General features: G+C 46.1%; 1 protein-coding gene across 1 annotated transcript in view; it reads left to right on the top strand.

The window, feature by feature from the left end:
- The window catches only part of RABL6 (RAB, member RAS oncogene family like 6), a gene marked incomplete at its 5' end in the record, with an annotated part of 55,186 nt that overhangs the window by 23,804 nt on the left and 13,316 nt on the right, over positions 1 to 18,066 (top strand). The window contains 3 exons of the mRNA XM_082008986.1: positions 4,140 to 4,243; positions 13,643 to 14,001; positions 16,214 to 16,379. Of these exons, the coding sequence (XP_081865112.1) occupies positions 4,140 to 4,243; positions 13,643 to 14,001; positions 16,214 to 16,379 (629 nt within the window). The remainder of the gene's footprint in view (positions 1 to 4,139; positions 4,244 to 13,642; positions 14,002 to 16,213; positions 16,380 to 18,066) is intronic.

Raw genomic sequence — 18,066 nt, 5'->3', positions numbered from 1 at the left:
CGATGAAGCTTGGCTGTATCAGTGGATGTTACCACATCCTCAGGCTGCAGAGCAGAAAGAACCAGGATAAGAAAATTTAATGTATAAAAACCTGGTAAAACAGTTCAAACAATAAATTTTTGAGGAGGAAGTTGTAGAAGTCTGAGGTATAAACCTGACTTGCTGCTCAATGGAGATGACTGAAATCTACCAGCACAGTGTGGGTTAAACATTTGGTTTTATAACCTCAGTGGCTATGGTAAAGTGATGACTTGTGGAAATCATGCAGAATAATCAGTTCCCAGGTTACTTTTGTTTGTTTTGTAGATCTCTCCTTTTCTTCTCAAATAGATGTTGATAAGCGAGAAGGGCATTAGAACAGGCTTCCTGCCAGATTTGTTTCTGAAAGCTGCTCATAACGGTACTGTTAATAGTGCATTCTGATAAGGGTCACAGCATAGGATCCAATGTGGAGATGGCTTGTTTCATTTCCCTCTGGTGTGCAGGAGATCCCTGGCCTTGCCATTCTGTGCCGAGGCAGGTGACACTGCAAATTTGGAGGCTTTTGGTTGCTTCCGCCAGGCTTTGGGGCTTTACTTGATGTCAGACTTCAGCCAAGATGCGCTGCACTTCATTTTCCAGTGCCGTTTGCACTTGTGCCACAGGTTTATTGTAAGAGCTTCGTGCTGCTCCGCAGTAGCTGCTGCTGGGTGGCTCTGGGTGTTTTGCTGCTCCTGGAGACCTGCTGGGAGTATTGCCTTTGAGCGCACGGGGAGCTGGGACTGATTAACAACCAGCGCAGCATGATGTCAAAATTTGTAGGAAAATCACAGCTAGTCTTAATTCCTAAAGGGTTTGCTTATACCTTCAGGGAGACTTGCCAGTAACAGGCTCCAGAAAGGAGTCATTTCCCTGGTACTCTGGACCAAAGCAGGGTTAAAGGAGAGGAAAGCTACCAGGCACATATGATTTAAGCAGTCTCAGTCGACCTCTGAGGTTTCTCTGCACTCCTCAGCCTGGCCTCCCACAGCTCTCAAGGGGAAGAGTTGTCCAGCTGTATGCGAGATTCCAGGCTGTCCTTTAGCAGAGTTGGTGTTCAGTACATTGGTTTTAAGTCGCACATTCCTCTGTTCAGCTTACATTCATGCATCATTCATGAAGAAAGCAGTGGCTGAAATTCATACCCCCAGTATAGAGCATGTTCCCTCTAGCAGCTTGGGCTCTTCAATTATTTATCAGTTCTTTTTCAAGGGAAGGATTGCCAAACCTGAGAGTGCAGTTTAGCTGTAAGTATTGCTGGTGGCCCACATAAAGTGCAAATGTGATCAGGTCAACCGGCCTTCGGATGTTGTGCTGGAAGGATCCAAAATTCTGCAGACAGCTGAAATTGCCTTTTCCCAGGAAGCACTTGAAAGTGGCATTCAGCCAAAGCATTGGTCTGTAGCACATGATTTATTCCCTTCTTTTGGGTCATTGCTAAAAGTAAGCTGATTCTTTAATATTTTAATACCAGCATGGTAAAATAGAATTTATTTTTTAAGTATTTGGAAGTCCATTATTAGTGATGAATTTTTACAAAATCAAATGCAATTATCTCTTAATTAAATCTAAGTTCTTAATTCACTGTGATCTGTGAAAATTTAAATAAGTAAGACTCTGGTATATGTCTTACTGCTGAAGTATGAGGAAAAGCAAACCACTTGTTTAACAAAAGCCATTATCTAAATGCCAAAGGTAGGCATTGGAGAGCAGTGTCCCTTCTGTCTCTGTTTATTCAGCTAATGTGCTCAGCATTTATTTCACTCATCTTAGGAAACTGAGGACAAAGAAGCAGAAAAATTGCTCCTTTTTGTCTCATTTTTGCTTACACTGTATGAATAACATAAAAAGATGAAATCTTCTAAAATTTTGGATTTCTTGAATCTTGCATTCTAAAATCTAGAATTTTAATTCTAAAATCTAGTATTACTTCTAAAATCTTGATTAGTAATTCTTCTGTTTAGTGTAGCAAGTTTAAATATCTATAGTATGTTTTGCTGAAATTTTATTGTCTCTATACCACAATAAAGGGAATTTGAGTTAACTAATACTTCATAATTCTTTGTATACATGTTATTTGAAGACAAGTTTCCATCTGCATAGAGCTTATGAATATGGTGAATAAAAATTACCTAACAAGGGAAATATGGATCACTCCAAGCTCTTAACACAATGACAAAGGTAGAAAGAATCTAAATGCCTTGGAAGCAGTAAATTAGCTTAAACGGTCATAGAAGCTCTTAAATTTCAAGAAAGACTGTATCTTCCAGTAAATTAGCACGTTTAAATGTTATCAACTGCTATGAATCACCTGGTCTTACAGCACAAAATAAAAATTACTTAAGCCTTGCTTGCTGATTTAAGTCATGGTAGAATTTGATATAAAGCAGACTGCTCCATGGAGGGCTCAAGCTGTGCCCTGACTACTCCCCTGGACAGAGTAGTATGGTGTGTTTTATATAAGGCAGTTACTTGCTCTCTAAATTTGCACACTTCTGTGATAGCTCCCAAGTTGTAACGAAACTATAGTCGATAGTGTATGCGCGTGGAGACTGAATGCCATTGCTTTATCAAAATGTTTGTCTTCCCATAGGGATTTCATTCTGTAAATTATGTGGTAGATTGCATTTTGTGCTTTTTACTCCAGTGGGATGTTTTTGCAGTGAGCACATGTGTTCTCAAACATGGAATTAAAAATTCACCACAATTACTGACGCTAAACCTCAAAAATACTTTTCATAGTAGAAAGCTTAAATGTACACTGAGGATAAGGCCGTTATAAAAGCAAAAACTTTTGCAGTTTGGAGGAAACCTGGGCTTTCTCATCTGTCTGGGTGGTGGTGCAGCTTGGCAGCCCGTGGTACCAGTGGACCCCGCTTTAACGGGCACCGTGCAGCGCCGTGAGTCATCGGACGTGTCTCGGCACAAGCTGTCCCTGCTTCCTGTGCCATCTAGTGTGTAGGCAGTGGGAGAGGGAGGACTGATGCACTCCGGCACTGAGCACTGACTTTTGACTCCAGAATTCGGTGTGTAAACTGACTCGTGTCCCCTTGCTCAGAGCCTCCCCGGGAGGCAGGCGCGGTGCCGGTGGTGGGAGCCTGGCCATTGCCGGTGCCCGGCTGCATGACTGCCGGCTGCGTCCGAGCAGGGGCAAGGGGCTCTGGTGCAGGATTTGTACCGTGGAGCAGGGCGGTGGTCACAGAGAGCTCTAGTCTTGGCCAGGGGATCCTGAACTGTGTTTCTGCAGAAACGGATGCTGTATTAGCCCTGTGGCTCGGGGCCGTCGCAGGGCTACGTCTCCCGGGCAGGCAGGTGAGCCTTTGGAGCTGCCCATGCTGTGCAGTCTCGGCGTAATGTGTGTGGTTATTGATCTCTTCTCGTTGTCATCAGGGCTATGGGGAGGAGTGTCCCATGACCATTTGCAATTGATTTTGAGCCTTTTAAGATGGCACTTTCCCTCAGCTGAGGTTTTTGCTTGGGATCCGCTGGAAATGTGGAAAGGGAAGGACTGAATTAAGCTACCCTGTTTTACATCAGTGAAGCCAACGCACTTCATTGCAGGTTTGAAATGGACTGGAGTGTCTGTCCCTCATCTGTGGGGCAGCAACTGAAGGCAGAGGGGCAGTGACTTCTAAAATTTCACTGACTTGACAGGCTGTGCTCACTCATCTATCCTGACAGTAAAAGAGAATTATTGTGAGGTTTTGCATCAGCTGGGTCCTACTCACAAGGGGGGACTTTAGCACAGTGGAAAGATAAAAAAAGATCAGAATGAATGGGTTGCACAACTGTTCTCCGCAGGAGCTGATACTGTTCTGCAAATGCAAGAACAATGCTGTGTCTGAAAATCACACATTATTGATTTATGGTTGAGTGTAGCTCACAGACCAAATTACTTTCTTACACACAGACTTCCTGGATTAACATACTTTTTCTACTGCTTCAGCTTCCCTTTGTGCTTCTGTATTTAAATTGAACACCATGAGAGGGACCAAAGCTCCTGTTTAATTCATTGCTGTGGGTAGAGTGGTGACACCAGATCTTGCTGCACCCTCTGAGCACACAGAGATCTGTTCCAATGACCCTTCCTGCTCAGACCCAGCTTGTTTTCCTTTCTTCAGAGGGAGACATTGCTACGGCAGCTGGAGACGAATCAGCTGGATATTGATGCAACTTTGGAGGAGCTGTCAGTGCAGCAAGAGACAGAAGATCAAAACTACGAACTGTATGTCATTGAGCCATCTTTTCTAACTGTTTTGTTGCAGTCAAGGTGTCACACGAATGTTGGGCAGCCCCAGCTATGGCATGTGGCCAGACTGAAGGGTCCAGTGAGTGACATTTAAGGTTTCTTTGGATCTTGTAAAATGCCACCTTTAAGTGGCATCACCTGAAATGAAGCATGCACGTGGGGATCCCTATGAAAGGGTCTGGTTCCTACAGGCACGTGATCTATGGGAAGGCAGTGGAGGTGGAGCTGAGCAGCACACCTGGAGGCAGCACATGCTGAAGGGATTGTAGATAAGTAAGTTGCAGCCTCTGATGCTGAAAAAGGATATTTTCCATCTCTACTGCTCGACACACAAGTTGGTTGCTCCTCTTCTGGCTATTGCATTCTTGTGTATTGCTGCTCTTCTGGCTATTGCATTCTTGTGTATTGTGTGTCTTTATGATAGGCAGAAAGTAATAGCAACAACATTGTTGTCTTTTGTTCCCTTTGAATACTTCGAGACTCCTCAGTGCATGCCTGGTTTGAAATAGGGGCTAGTTCCTGCTGCCTTGTGCTTGTTCAGTGCCCTCTCTGCTTGCCGCTTTAAATGAGCGTTTGCCAGATTTAACCTTGCAAAGCCAGTATATCTGTAGCACAGTAAACAGTTCAGATTTGTGTGTTGTTGACAAACGTGTTCCATGAATTCCTGTTGCAAGGTCTTTATTGCTGCGATGTGCAAGTCAGAAAAGTCAACCTCAGAAAGAACTGGAAAAATATTCTTTACAGGCAGCTTTATTAGGAAGTTGGAATAGATGATTATGAAATATTCATGCACAGCCATTTTGACAAGCATTTCTCAGACCAAACTTCAAGTTCTGTAACCTTAGTCAGTGAGTTTTCCTTTGTGAGGGCATTGAAATACCCCATATACACACACAAAGCAGTGCTGTTTCCAGAGTATTATATATTGTATAAGGATTCCTTTCCCTAGGGACTGGTTAGTCTCCTCATGCCTTTAGCAGTTCTCTTGATGGCCCTACTCAAAGGACTGGGCTGTGTGGACTTTGCTGTCCAACTGTTTTCCAGTATTTTTATTTATACTGCATCAGTAATGGGAAGATACTGAGAGGAATCAAGAGTTGGTGGAGCTGTTCCTAACTTACACCAGAAGATCTTGCTACTTAGTCACCTCTCACGCTTCAGCTTTAGCATTTTCTGGACCCTCACATGAGCCAATTCAGTTCACAAATCCAGCAGAAAACTATCTTCTGCCATATCTACTTCTGGGTTCATCTGAGTTGGGCTGGCTCTGAGAAGCATCTGCTTAACACCAGAACTTAAAGGAAGCGGCAGCGGGGTGGTGCTGGCAGAGGTGGGATGGCAAGACCTCCTAGTTTCAGCAATGGATATTAGACTGGATCATCCCATCCAGTGTAACCACACCAACATACAACATATTATAATAGTGGTGTACTTCCACTGGCAGAGAGTACCCTTTCTGGGTATGTGCTCCTGCAGAAATACTGTGATAACTAAAGAGTATCATTTGTGATGTGGTAGCATCCAGAATCCTAGGGCCAGACTGGTCGCGTTGCTCTAGGCACTGCGCGCTAACAAGTCAAGAGGCACGTTCTTGCCTTCTGCAAGGTCAGAGGATCTTTTGGTGTAGTCGGTGGTGGCTAGCATCACCTCAGTAGAAGCCCCTGAGTCACTTGGAGAAACTCCAAAGCCAGATAAACATTCGACCCGCATGTCAGTGCCCTGTTGTTTTTCAAACCAGCTCGTGAGCACAGGAAGAACAGGAGATGGGGTATGTGCACCTGAAGATGCCCACTGCCCAGCCGGGCAGAGTAGCTGCCCTTCTCTGCTGCAGAACAGCACGCTGTAGCAAAGGTCTGCTGCTCAGCTGCTGGGGAGGGCTTGCACTGCAGGTGGCTAATTGCACTATTAGGCTGCATAATTGGCTTTACATGGCATAAGAAATACCTTAGCCATGGCATCTGACAGAAGAGGAGTCACTAAAATGTTAAAAGCAAGACTTTTTCCTAGGATTCTGGTTTAGCAAATAAACTGACATTTTTATGCAGCTGGCCAGCTTCTGCTTTCACTTCAGCTACTGCACATTTATGTCTGTGTACAGAGACCCAATGTTCTTTGCTTTCAGAAAATAACAATTCTTTACAGAAAGATCTTTAAAATATCCCTGGATGCTTGCTGCCTTGAGCCACTGATCCCAAAAGAAAAGCATCGGGCCATGTCATGTCTGAGTACTTTGATCACACTGACTAAAATAGAGTGCTATTTTAGGATTTTTGAGGTTTTCTCTGCATCCCGGGTAGAAATGAAGAGTCTCTCTGTTTCAGCGGCACCCCTCTGAAACAGATGAGCTGCTGAGGGGTTACTTCAACCCCCGAGTTGAAAACCCCTGCAGGAGCTCTTCAGGCTCAAGTCCTTTAGCCAAAGTCCCTATTTAAAGAAATAACCACACTCATACGGCAGGGAACTCAGGTTTGGGTAAAGTTCTGATTCTTAGTAAACTGCTTAGGCTGTTGAACAGAGTATCTGTGGACACAATCGACAGTGCGTCGTGGGAATTACAGCTTGCAGTTGTGAGGCAAGTCTGCAGCGTTTGTTATTAGGGCTTGGGTGGGTCTTTGTATCCATGCTTGGCAGATACCCGTCATCTTGGGATTAGCACGTTTAACATGGTACCGTGGTGGATGTCCAGATGAGCACCTGGTAGGTTGTTATCTGATGCTCACTTGTTACACAGAGCATGTGCCTTGGTGATGTGCGACTTGTTGACCCTTGGCAGATCTGAAGCCCTTGTGTTGGTTGTTTCAGTTTAGACAGTGCTTGGGGTTCTGCTGGCAGTCAGCACGTGTTGCGCAGCAAGGGGAGGTGTCCACAGGCGCGCGGGGCTGCGGGCTGTGGTGTGGCTGCTGTAGCACCTCCTCCGAGGCGATTCCTGCTCTCCTGCCACAAAATCAGGCCATGGAGCAAGGCGAGGTGACAGTGCTAGGACACCGCAGTTGTTTCTCACTCCCATGCACGTCTAGTAGCTGCTCTGGCACAATGACTGATGCTAAATTTGGATCAGAGAACAGAAAGAGCACAAGAACTCTTCCTCCTGCTGCGGCTGGGTACCCAAGGACAAAACGTCATTGCTCCAAAATGTGGATCCTCGAGAAAACACGAGGTGGCACACAAGGCTGCCTCATCTGCCTTACGTAAGCCATCCCTTGGCAGCTGCTGGCTGGGCTTTGCCTGCCTAAGACACATTTAGATGCTTCCAGCTCTTTCCCTGTGCTTAGTCTCCTCTCTGCCGGCCATACCTCTTGCTCTGGTACTTTCCCTGTGGTTTCTCAGATTTTACATTTTCAGTGCTGCTAAAAACACATTTTAGCCCTTTTTGAGTTCCTGAATTCTTATTAAACAAACAACAACGACTTTTTTTACTCTGTTCTGGATTCGTACTTAATTTGACCAATTTTTCCATCTTTAATTGTATCCAGCCTATCTTCTGTCAGGAAAACTTCATGTTCAATGTGCCTGTTCCCTGACTGAGTGGTGCACATGGAGAAATAGTTTTTGGGAAACTATGGAATCTCTTCCTGCATGTTAATTTTTTCAGGAATACGCTGCTGATGGAAACATTTGCAAAAGTTACTAAGAAACCGATTTAATGTGTGGTTTTCGTAAACTTTTACATTTGGCTGCATTTTTTCTAGTATTACTCTTTTTTTTTTTTAATATCAAAATACAAAATTAATACAGAATTAATTCCAAGGGTTAAGTAATCAACTTTTTGAATTAACTCCTTTTTTCCCTCTAGGGATTAATATAAGTTAGTCAGAAGGAACATTTAAGTTATTCTTTGAGATATCTCATCTTACTTCACACCCAGTTTTGAGAAGCTTGAGGAAATTGTCATCTATAAACCACTGTGATTGTTTGATTTGTAAGCGTGTGAAGTCCAATTTCTTCACAGGAGTTGTTCATAAGAAATGAATTTTCAGATCATTTACTCCATGTATTTAAGAGCTCTTACACAAACTGTTAGTCAGACTTTGTAAAAATGTATTCAAAGCAGTTCAACTTCAGATTATCTAAGATACCGTATGATCCAAGCCGCAACTTCTGCAGCGGCAGGACCCGTCCCAGGTTTGCCACGTGACGGAACTTCTTCTGGGTCCTTTCCTGGCAGTGCTGTACGGCTGTCATCGGCGTGGTCAGGGTGTCCTGGATAGCCAGGTGCTACTGTCCAGGTAGGGAAGATGTTGGACCAGTGACTGCAGAAAGGCATTTGTGCGCTCCTGATGAGGACTGTCCTTTTGGAAGACACGCTTCCTGCGTTAGACAGCTTTATTCACTACAAAGTCATTGACTGAGGTTTTTTGCTTGTTTGGTTTTTCTGCATTGAGCACAGCTTGTTATTTTGTGAAGACCATGGTGCTGAGTAATACCAGCACTGTCTGGCAGGACGACCTGCTGCTCGAGCTGTTCTCCCGTATCTTCAGCTATATTGAAGTACAGGTCTGGAATCACGCCGGCTAAAGGCTGAATTACCAGTTAGGAAAGCAAAACCGCTTTGGGTTTCTCTTCCCCTTGGCCTGCCTTTATCTCCACTTGCTGTGAATCAGTGTTGCCGTCAGACAGATCAGGAGCCAGCATGTACTAGATGGGACTCGAGGTCGTGGTTTTTGTGTGGTGCTGCATTAAGAATTAATTGCCACTAACCCCGTCATCATCAATCTTGCTAGAGGTGGAGAACATGGAGCACGTCCTGTCTGTTGGGGGGGGGGGGTATCCTGCTGCATCTATTTTGTGTCAAGTGGAAAACCTACGGAGATCTTGGGGAGGGGCTGTACTCTCCAAAGCCTGGGCAGCAGATTTCAACCCCAATTGGCAATTGATTTCACGTTCAGGGACCTGGGCTTAGGGGGGAATCGGGTCCAGTATCTTTAATGAGCCAAAACGAACACATGGAAATCTAACCCTCAATAACCCCAGTTAAATTTATGTCACACGGTCTATTAATCTTCATTTTCACAATTAATAAAATAACCCAAAACATTTCTTGCCACATGAAATACATTTGAAAAATTGATCACAGCACATTAGAACCAGGAGCAAAAAAGCTTCAGGCTGCTCCCATGTTCAATAGTAAATGAACACGAGCGCTGATGATTTTAGGAACTGTGAGGCTGACAAGTCCTTTTGTGCTTTTTTTTGTTTGCTCTGGGAGCAGAACAACAGTAACCTCAGGCCCTGATGAATTTTTGTTCCCACAGAGCATGTTCATCTTTAAAATTGCATAAAAGTCTCCTCTTGTGAGCACGTCCAACTGACAGTGAATTATGCAGGGGTTTTGAGGATGTGGACTTGTTACTCAGTCTGAAATGGAAGGATTGAAAGGCAAACAAGAAGCCTGTGTGGGTGAGGACAGATGACCCATCTGGACTTGTGTGGCACATTTGCTGCCTCTAAATCCCAACCAGAATAAGTGTACTCGGGTCACAGTGTGAATTCGTCTTGTGTGTTGATAGGACCTGGTCTACTACACCTAGTATGGACATGAAACTGCTTGTTTCACAGTAAGATTTTGAGTGAGTCCTTTTGCAAAGGACTGGCAAAACGATAGAACAAGGAACAGAGTGGCCAGATTGTATAGAATATGAGAAAAAAGCAGACACGTGGCGGGTTTGGCCTGGTGTGTTCCCAAAACAGCCATACTTGTACCTCTGCAAAGCGTGTGTAAAGCCAGAGAAAGCATTCATGCATTATGTAGTATTTTTGAAGTGTGGAGGATGCTTAGACACCTCCACCCTGGAAATTACTGAGAGCTTGCTGGCAGTGTTTTCATGTATGCTGTTTTTCCACCCACCTCTTTCACGGAAGAAGATATGAATATGAAAACTCAGCAGAGCTGGTTTATGCAGCCCATGTAAAACTGGTGTCAGATGATCCTTATTTCCCCAGTGTCATGGCACGCAGCACAGAGCTTGGCTCACGTGTCTGGTTGGGGGTGAGGAAGGTGACACGAAGCTCTCCTTGGTGCTGTGCTGGGCTAAGAGCCTGTCATGCTGTCCCCAAATAACCATTGTATCTTTCTACTAAGAATAACTTGTTCTTATGACCTTCACATAATGTAGGTGAGCAAGGCACAGGAGCAGGTGCAGAAGCAGCCTGCGTGTGTGTTACTCTCCAGACTAGCTGAGATGGAGGGAAGGATGATACTCTTTATACTTCAGTTGTGTAGTATTTTTTCCCTCCAGCTCTTAAAATTCATGCGTTTCTGCAGGAGAAACAGGTGGTAGTGCAGCCCTCCCTCCCTCCCTCTGGAGCTGGCTACTTGCCCAGAACAAAGCAGGTTGTTTCCAAAATGGGCAGCTTTGGTAATACAAAGTACAGTAAATCTTCAGATACTCTGATATTGTAAAGAGTATCCTGCACTTTGTGGAGGCAAGCTTTAAGTACTCTTTGAGCTTCATATTCTGTATCCTGAATGACTATATGCATACTTCATATGTACTTCATGCAGGATCCTTGTTCCTTACCCTTCAGCGTACGATCATCTTATCCTACCTGAGTCCACCCAGTTGCCTTAATGTTGGGACCCAGCATCCTGACCAGAGCCTCGGAGGTTGTTTGGTTCTGTTTTCATGTAGTGTTGATGTGTTAGGTGCTCACATTGGCAGCTGGAGAGCTCAGCTCAGCCGGGAGGGTGAGCAGCACTGGCATCAGTATTTTGGATACTGGATGTGGCAGTGACCAAGCTTGCAGGCCTTCCAGCCAGGGTCACTGCTGCTATAAACAGGAGCAGGGGTGCATGCAGATCAGTTGAGATTAATCTCTCTTCACAGTTGGGAGGCAGGAGTCTTTAACCCTGAGTAGGGCTTGGGTGGAGAAGGAATGAGTACCACAAAGCAGAGCTATTCAGCCATCCTGCCTTTGGCTCGCCAGGAGCCCTGAATCAAAGCTCGGAGGGGAGGGATGACAGAATTTAGCACTCTGTGCTTTTGGCGTGGATCTGGGCAGCTGCACGTCCTGTGCAGGCAAATCTTGTGAATGGTTTTTCGGGCCATAACAATTCACACGGCTTTGTGGATTCAGAGCATTTGCCTTGTTGGGCAAGGGCTGAATTGCAGGTACCCTTGGTTTGTCTTTCCCTCACCACAGACACCTTGCGTAGTCTGCCTTGAGGGATGCTGAATTGCATGTATGGTGGCCTGCTCCTCATGAAAGGAGTGATTGCTGGGCCCTACAATGCAGCAAGAGATGCACTGAAAATACGCTGTTATATTCATGCGGTGTGTGTGATGCACTGTGCACCTTCCAGACAAACCTGATGCAGTCTCCACAGAGCTCAGTGCAAGAGTCCTTTATGTTTCCTCTTTGGTGCATGACAAATCCATGCATCATTTTCAGTGGAATGTGTTGTCGCACAGCTCACCCCAGCTACTAGTCCCCTGGGAGGGAGGATGCTGGACAGGATGCTCCGTTGCATGCTCTGATCTCAGCTCTGCCAGGAGCTTGTTTTATTGTTGCCAGTCTGCTGGGTGGAATAAGTACCTAAGCCTTGCCCCGGATCCTAGTGGAAGCATCAGTGAGGCTATCCCAGTGTGACACTAACGGAGGTGCCTTGACAACAGTCTCGGGGGACAGGCAGTGGACGGCCATGTGGCAGCCAGGCTCCTTTTCTGCTCCTCCCAGGCAGTGTTGTGTTTGCAGCCTTTAGACTGGTCTTGTGGAATGAGTGTCGCGAGTCTTTCCTGGCCATTCTCATGTGAACTTGGAAAGAACAAGTGTTTCCTGGCCCTTGAGCAGATGACTATTTCCTTTGTACTGTTGAATTTCTTTCCATTTCTGTTACTCAGGATCATCCAGTTCTTTCTGTATCTTGTCCCTGTCCTCTTCTCTGTTGATGCTGCCTCCCAACTTGCAACCTCATGAGCATTTCCCTGGTGTCTGTGCCGCTTCATTGAAATGGTGAAATATATCTCAAGGCTAATCCCTGAGGAACTCTACCAAGGATTTATCTCCTAGCTAATCCTGCTTTTTAGTGCTATCCTTTATCTCCACTTTAGCCAGTTCCTTAGTTGGGAAGGACTCCTGGTTTACCAATTCAAGTAACATCTTTCCCAGAAAGATGGATGTGTTCTCTAGGGCTCCAGACACTGCTGGTCACAAAGTATATTAGTGTTTTTTATTTATTACACTTTCCTTAAAAGTGTATCAGGTTGCTCCTTAAAATAGGAAATGGTATCTCAAGGGGGTTTAGAGTCTCTTAGCCCCTGCTGTTTGCTTTCTGCTTAGCAGTCATTCCAGTGAAGGTGTCTGGCTCAAGTCCCTGAAGGACGAGGTCATGCTCTGTATGGGACAGGAGCCTCTCTTTGGACATAGTCATTGCCAACACAACCAAGTCTGTCTGTCTTGCAGAAACCAGAGCATTTGTGCACAAGTTCATTAGGCTTAATGAAGTAAGAGGCAAGACCATGACATTTGCCTGATTTTATACATGATACTTCTCTTTGGGTGTCCTCTTTATATCTCTCAGATGTGCTGTATGTAGCAGATCCTATTTTGAGACCATTTCCTCGTAAGAGCCTGTCTTCTTGTTAGTTGTTTCTTTGCATATAGCTTGTGAAATGACTGCTAACCAAACAACCTGTAGAAGGAGGCTGCAGAAGGATCAGGCTTGGTTTCCTTTTTGAAAAGCATAGAGGATTTCACCCTCTGTAGCGATACAGGCCTTAATGCTCTTCTGGTCAGGAATCCAGCCAGGACTACAAGTTGCTTCAGAGCTTCTGCTGCTTGGCTTCACTGCCTCCCATACAGAGGGGGAGTGTGTGCAGAGCGAGAGACTGCCTGTATAGCTGCACATTGCGAGAAGGATAATTGCATTCAGTCCTCCCTGAGCCCTCTGGATAGCTCTTTTCTTTTGACATTCAAGGATTCTCCTCTTAAATCCATTCTTGGCTGAAAGAAGAGGTTTTTACAGCACTTGAGTTTTCTTAAACACTCTGATCTCTTCTGTAGAATCTAAAAATGTGCCATTCCTGTAGCACTTACTCCCTTAGAGACATATATCCAAGAACTGACTTAAGGTTGTGTTTCAAGCCCTGGCATATTGTTACAGTCTGTCTATCCAGGGAGTTCCCAGCAGCATTGCAAATACAGGTTTCGTCCTGCAGTGCAAAGCAAGTTGGGATTCTCCACACCTTGATGCAGATCGGGTGAGTTTAGCTGGTGGGTGAACCAGATTTATTGTGGGCCAGGGAGTCGCAGCATCACCAAAAACATACTTGTACCCTCCCAGCTCAGCACATAGCCAAAGCAGCCCAGCATCCTGCTTGGTGCTCTGTTAAGCATGTTTTCTCCATTCCTTATATTTGCAATTTATCTTCCCTGCAGCTTCCTTGAAATGATGGAAGCCCGAAGTCGAGGACATACATCTCCACTAACAACTAATGGGCAAAGCCCTTCATCTGGCTCCCAGTCACCCATAGTACCTCCAAGCTCCACATCGACAGGCAGCTCCAGCCCTGGCACCCCACAGCCACCACAGCTGCTTTCCACAAGCTCCACCATCTCTCCTGAACCGCCCCCGTCGTTTTCACCAGTGCCTGCACCTGAGGCCCAGCACCTGCATGTGCCTCCGCCAGCTACAGCCTCCCCAGCACCTCCGGCTGCAGTCCCGCCACCGAAGCGCAGCATTATTTCACGTCTGTTCGGGACGTCTCCTGCATCAGACCCCTCTCCTCCCCAGCCAGGTAGGTGCTGGAGTGCACTGTCTAGGTAGGGTGTCACCCGTGGACATTTCTCTGGTTTCCTTTCATTTTTCCTCTGCGAGCAGCTGAGCAGATGGGTATCTGAAGAACAGAGGCCCTGAGCGTGTGCAGCGTGTGTCCAAGGAGAGCTGCACTGTCACACTGTTTTCCTCCTGATTGGCATTTTGGTTTGTCTCTGTGCTGGGCTTGGATGGGGACTGTGTCCAGCCAGCTGGGTGGTGGCTGTAGCATGCTTCAGGAGGAAGGTACTGAACATGCAGGGGACACTAATAAAATAACTGTCAGCTTCTTACCGGGAGCACATATGCCTCTTGAATAGCAAGAAAAATTGTTAGAGAAGATATTCAAAGCTCTGTCTTAACAAAAATCTGACAGCTCAAAGGGGCTCCTGTGGGTTAAGAGAGAACAGCGGAGTGCTGGCTTTAAAGATTATTCAACCAGAAATGATCACGTAAGTCCAGGCTCTGCAGTGGATTCCCCTCTGGGGAAATACGCTCCTTCAGCGATGGTCTGAGGAGGAGGGCAGCCCGCCTTGACATCTTCCTTAGAGCTAGTACACAATGGAGCGGAGTAGTGCAGCATTCGGTCCAAACCCCTGCCAGACAAAGTTGCAGGGCCGAGGCATCGAGGGTTTTGTTGCATGCACTTTTACTGATCTGAACCTTAATTTGCCTGTCACGTTTGCTTTGTTTGCAAAGCTAACTGGAACTGCAGAACTGCCTAAAAATCATTAGCATGACATGATTTGAATCATCCTTTGGAAATACCTTCCCTCTCAAACTGACAATCCCTAGAGCTCACAGTACTCTCGAGACACCCACGAAAAGAAAGGAGGAGGTGCTGGGAACACTTTTTGCAGTTTCAGATGTTGAAATCTTTCAGTTTTAGATCTGCACACAATGTTCTGCATCCTGAATCTGTTACCAGGTGTGACACAGTCCACCCGTTTCAGTTTGTTGATGACTTTTTCCTACCCAGAAACCAGTGAAGAAACAAAAAGGAGCAAATGTTAGAAACCCCTTGTCAATAAAAACAACTTTGTCATATTGATATGTAGGAAAAAAACAAGTGGTCTACTACAAGTGTTACAATCTTTGGGGTTTGTTTTTTTTCTTTTTTAAATCTATCACTTAGCTTGAGAACTGTTTTAGGTTTGTGGCCCACAGTCCTGGTATCTCAAGGGTGCTTTTTAGGAGGGTTGCAAAAGGCAGTTAGGAAAAGCTGATCTGTCAGTGTTAGGTTTATATAGCGTGCCAAGGGTCTGCACCTCTACTGGAGCGCACCTAGGGACTACCTAGTGGGAAAGCAGTTGAAAAATCACTGTCACAGATTAATACTTGTTTTCTATGGGAGCTGCTATTTAAGCTTTCCCTTGAAGTCTTGCAGTAGTAATTCTTTGGCTGTTTTTTCTTACACCAACGCTACTCTATGGCATTAGTAATAGTGTTATTCATATGCAAAAGTGATCTGACAGCTGTACTAGTAGAGCAAAATCTAGAAAAAAAATACAAACCCAAATCTTGTTCACCCAAAAGAAAAGAGTCTAGATGTGAAGTGCAGTCCAGGTAGAAGAAAAAGGTTGAATATTGCAAATTCTGAAAACGTTAATCGCTTTAGGCTTCTTGGTTATGCTAATTTCATGAGATTCATCTTGATACCTTGAAGACGGTCTCTACAAATAAGCTGTGTTAAAGCAAGTCTATTTGCAGTAGCTGTTGAGCTTTTGGTTACACATGGCATCTAAAAGCAGTGTGAAAAATCCTGCCTTTGACAGTTACAGTTGAAAAGAAAGAGGAGGTGAGTGGGTGAACTGAACAGTCTGGCAAAGATAAGAGAATAATGAAGGGACATCACACAGGAGCGCTGCACACAGCATGGGTACAAAATCTGGCTGTGGTCAGTCATAACGTTCACTGTAGAGCCAGAGTCAGCTACCACACTGGAGAGTTTTTCAGGTTATTTAAGAACCTGGGTCAGCCCTGGTGCATTTTAAACCCCAGCGGCCATGTGTGTTCTGTGAATGCCTTCATGCCAGATTCTGGACTGGTTTGAGTGTCCTGTTCATGACGTTTCTCTTCCCCTGCTGTGTAGCCCAGGTCCTGCTTCATGGCTGCTGCCACCCTGGGCAGGATAGATTTGTAAAAAGCAAATTCGTGGTGAACCCTGTGTTTTACAACTTCTGTTGCCAATGCAGATCCTGCTGCTGCCACTCCTCCTCCCCACCCTGAAGTCCCTGCAAAAGTACAGAGTGTAGAGGACTTTGTTCCAGATGACAGCCTGGACCACAGCTTTCTAGAAGACCCAGCCCCACAGAAGGACAAAGGGAAACCGCAGACTAAACACCGTGTTGATAGCGAAAGGTAAGGAAGGGAGGGTGGAGGGAGCGTGAGACAGGGACATGTACAGTCTGAATGATGAGTCAGGCCTGGCTAACCTGTTACAACCGTTCAGAAAGTGACTGCAGAGCAATTAGCTGCCCTTAAGCCTTTCTGGGTGTGATATAGTCAGTCGTAGCGTTCACTGTCTCCGATTTAATGATGCACACTGCTCCCTGGGAATGAAGAACAGCAGTAAAAGCTTCACCTTCCTGGGTTTGCTTTCATGCTCAGTGTTAAACCACTGGGTTGCTCTGGGTCAGGAAGGAGTTTCCCTTCTGGCCAAATGTGCTGAAACATTTGAGATATTTTCCTTCTGGAACACTGCACTTTGCAGGGATATTAAGTTTTGCCTATTGAATACTTTTCTACTGCAGAGGCCAAAGCATGGCCAAGGTCCTTCATGGCCTGGTGCTGCCATTCCTGAGACATTATAAAGGGGTTTGTGTTTGTTGGAGGACACTTGGGGGTACTCCATGGTTTGGTGGGATTCTGGAAGGAAGGATGGAGACAGTTATGCTCCTTTGGGATTGTCACTGCCTGCTTGCCTGCAGATTCCAGAAAAGTCTTAGGGGGTGCCTTTCTTTTTCTCTGTCCATTTCTAATGTTCCTTCACAGCATTTTCTCTCTAAATTGGAGAGAGAGGGATTTGATGGGTGTACTGTTCGGTGGATGAGGAATTGGCTGGATGGTCACATCCAGAGGGTAGTGGTCAAGGCTCAATGTCCAGATAGAGACCGGTGACGAGCAGTGTCCCTCAGGGGTCCATACTGGGACCAGTGCTGTTTAATGTCTTCATCAATGACATAGTCAGTGGGATCAAGTGCACCCTCAGCAAGTTTGCAGATGACACGAAGCTGAGTGGTGCAGTTGACACGCCTGAGGGACGGGATGCCATCCAGAGGGACCTGGACAAGCTCGAGGAATGGGCTCCTGGGAACCTCATGAGGTTCAACAAGGCCAAGTGCAGGGTCCTGCACCTGGGTTGGGGCAACCTCTGCTATCAGTACAGGCTGGGGGGTGAGGGGACTGAGAGCAGCCCCATGGAGAAGGACTTGGGGGCGCTGGTGGACAAAAAGCTGGACATAAGCGAGCAATGCGTGCTTACAGCCCAGAAGGCCAACGGTGTCCTGGGCTGCACCCAAAGCCGCGTGGCCAGCAGGGCAAGGGAGGGGATTCTGCCCCTCTGCCCAATCAGGACCCCCCTGCAGTGCTGCGTCCAGCTCTGGAGCCCTCAGCACAGGATAGACATGGACCTGTTGGAGCGGGGCCAGAGGAGGCCACCAAAATGATCGGAGGGCTGGAACCGCTCTGCTGGGAGGACAGGCTGGGAGAGCTGGGGGCAGAAGACTCTTCTCCCTGGAGAAGAGAAGACTCCAGGGAGACCTTGCTGCAGCTGCCAGGGCTTAAAGGGGGCTGATAGAAAGATGCAGACAGACTTTTCAATAGGACTTGTAGTGATAGGGCAAGGGGTAGTGGCTTTAAACTAAAAGAAGGTAGATTCAGACCAGATACACAAGGAAGAATTTTTTTTATGATGAGAATGGTGAAACCCTGTCCCAGGTTGCCCAGAGAGGTGGTAGACGCCCCATCCTGCGGAACATCCCAGGTCAGGTTGGACGGGGCTCTGACCCACCTGCTCTAGTTGAAGATGCCCCTGCTCACTGCAGGG

This window comes from Phaethon aethereus (assembly GCF_964289735.1).
Source record: "Phaethon aethereus genome assembly, chromosome: 20".
Classification (NCBI taxonomy): domain Eukaryota; kingdom Metazoa; phylum Chordata; class Aves; order Phaethontiformes; family Phaethontidae; genus Phaethon; species Phaethon aethereus.
The sequence above is the reverse complement of the archived record's forward strand: the minus strand, read 5'-3'. Positions and strand labels throughout refer to the sequence as shown.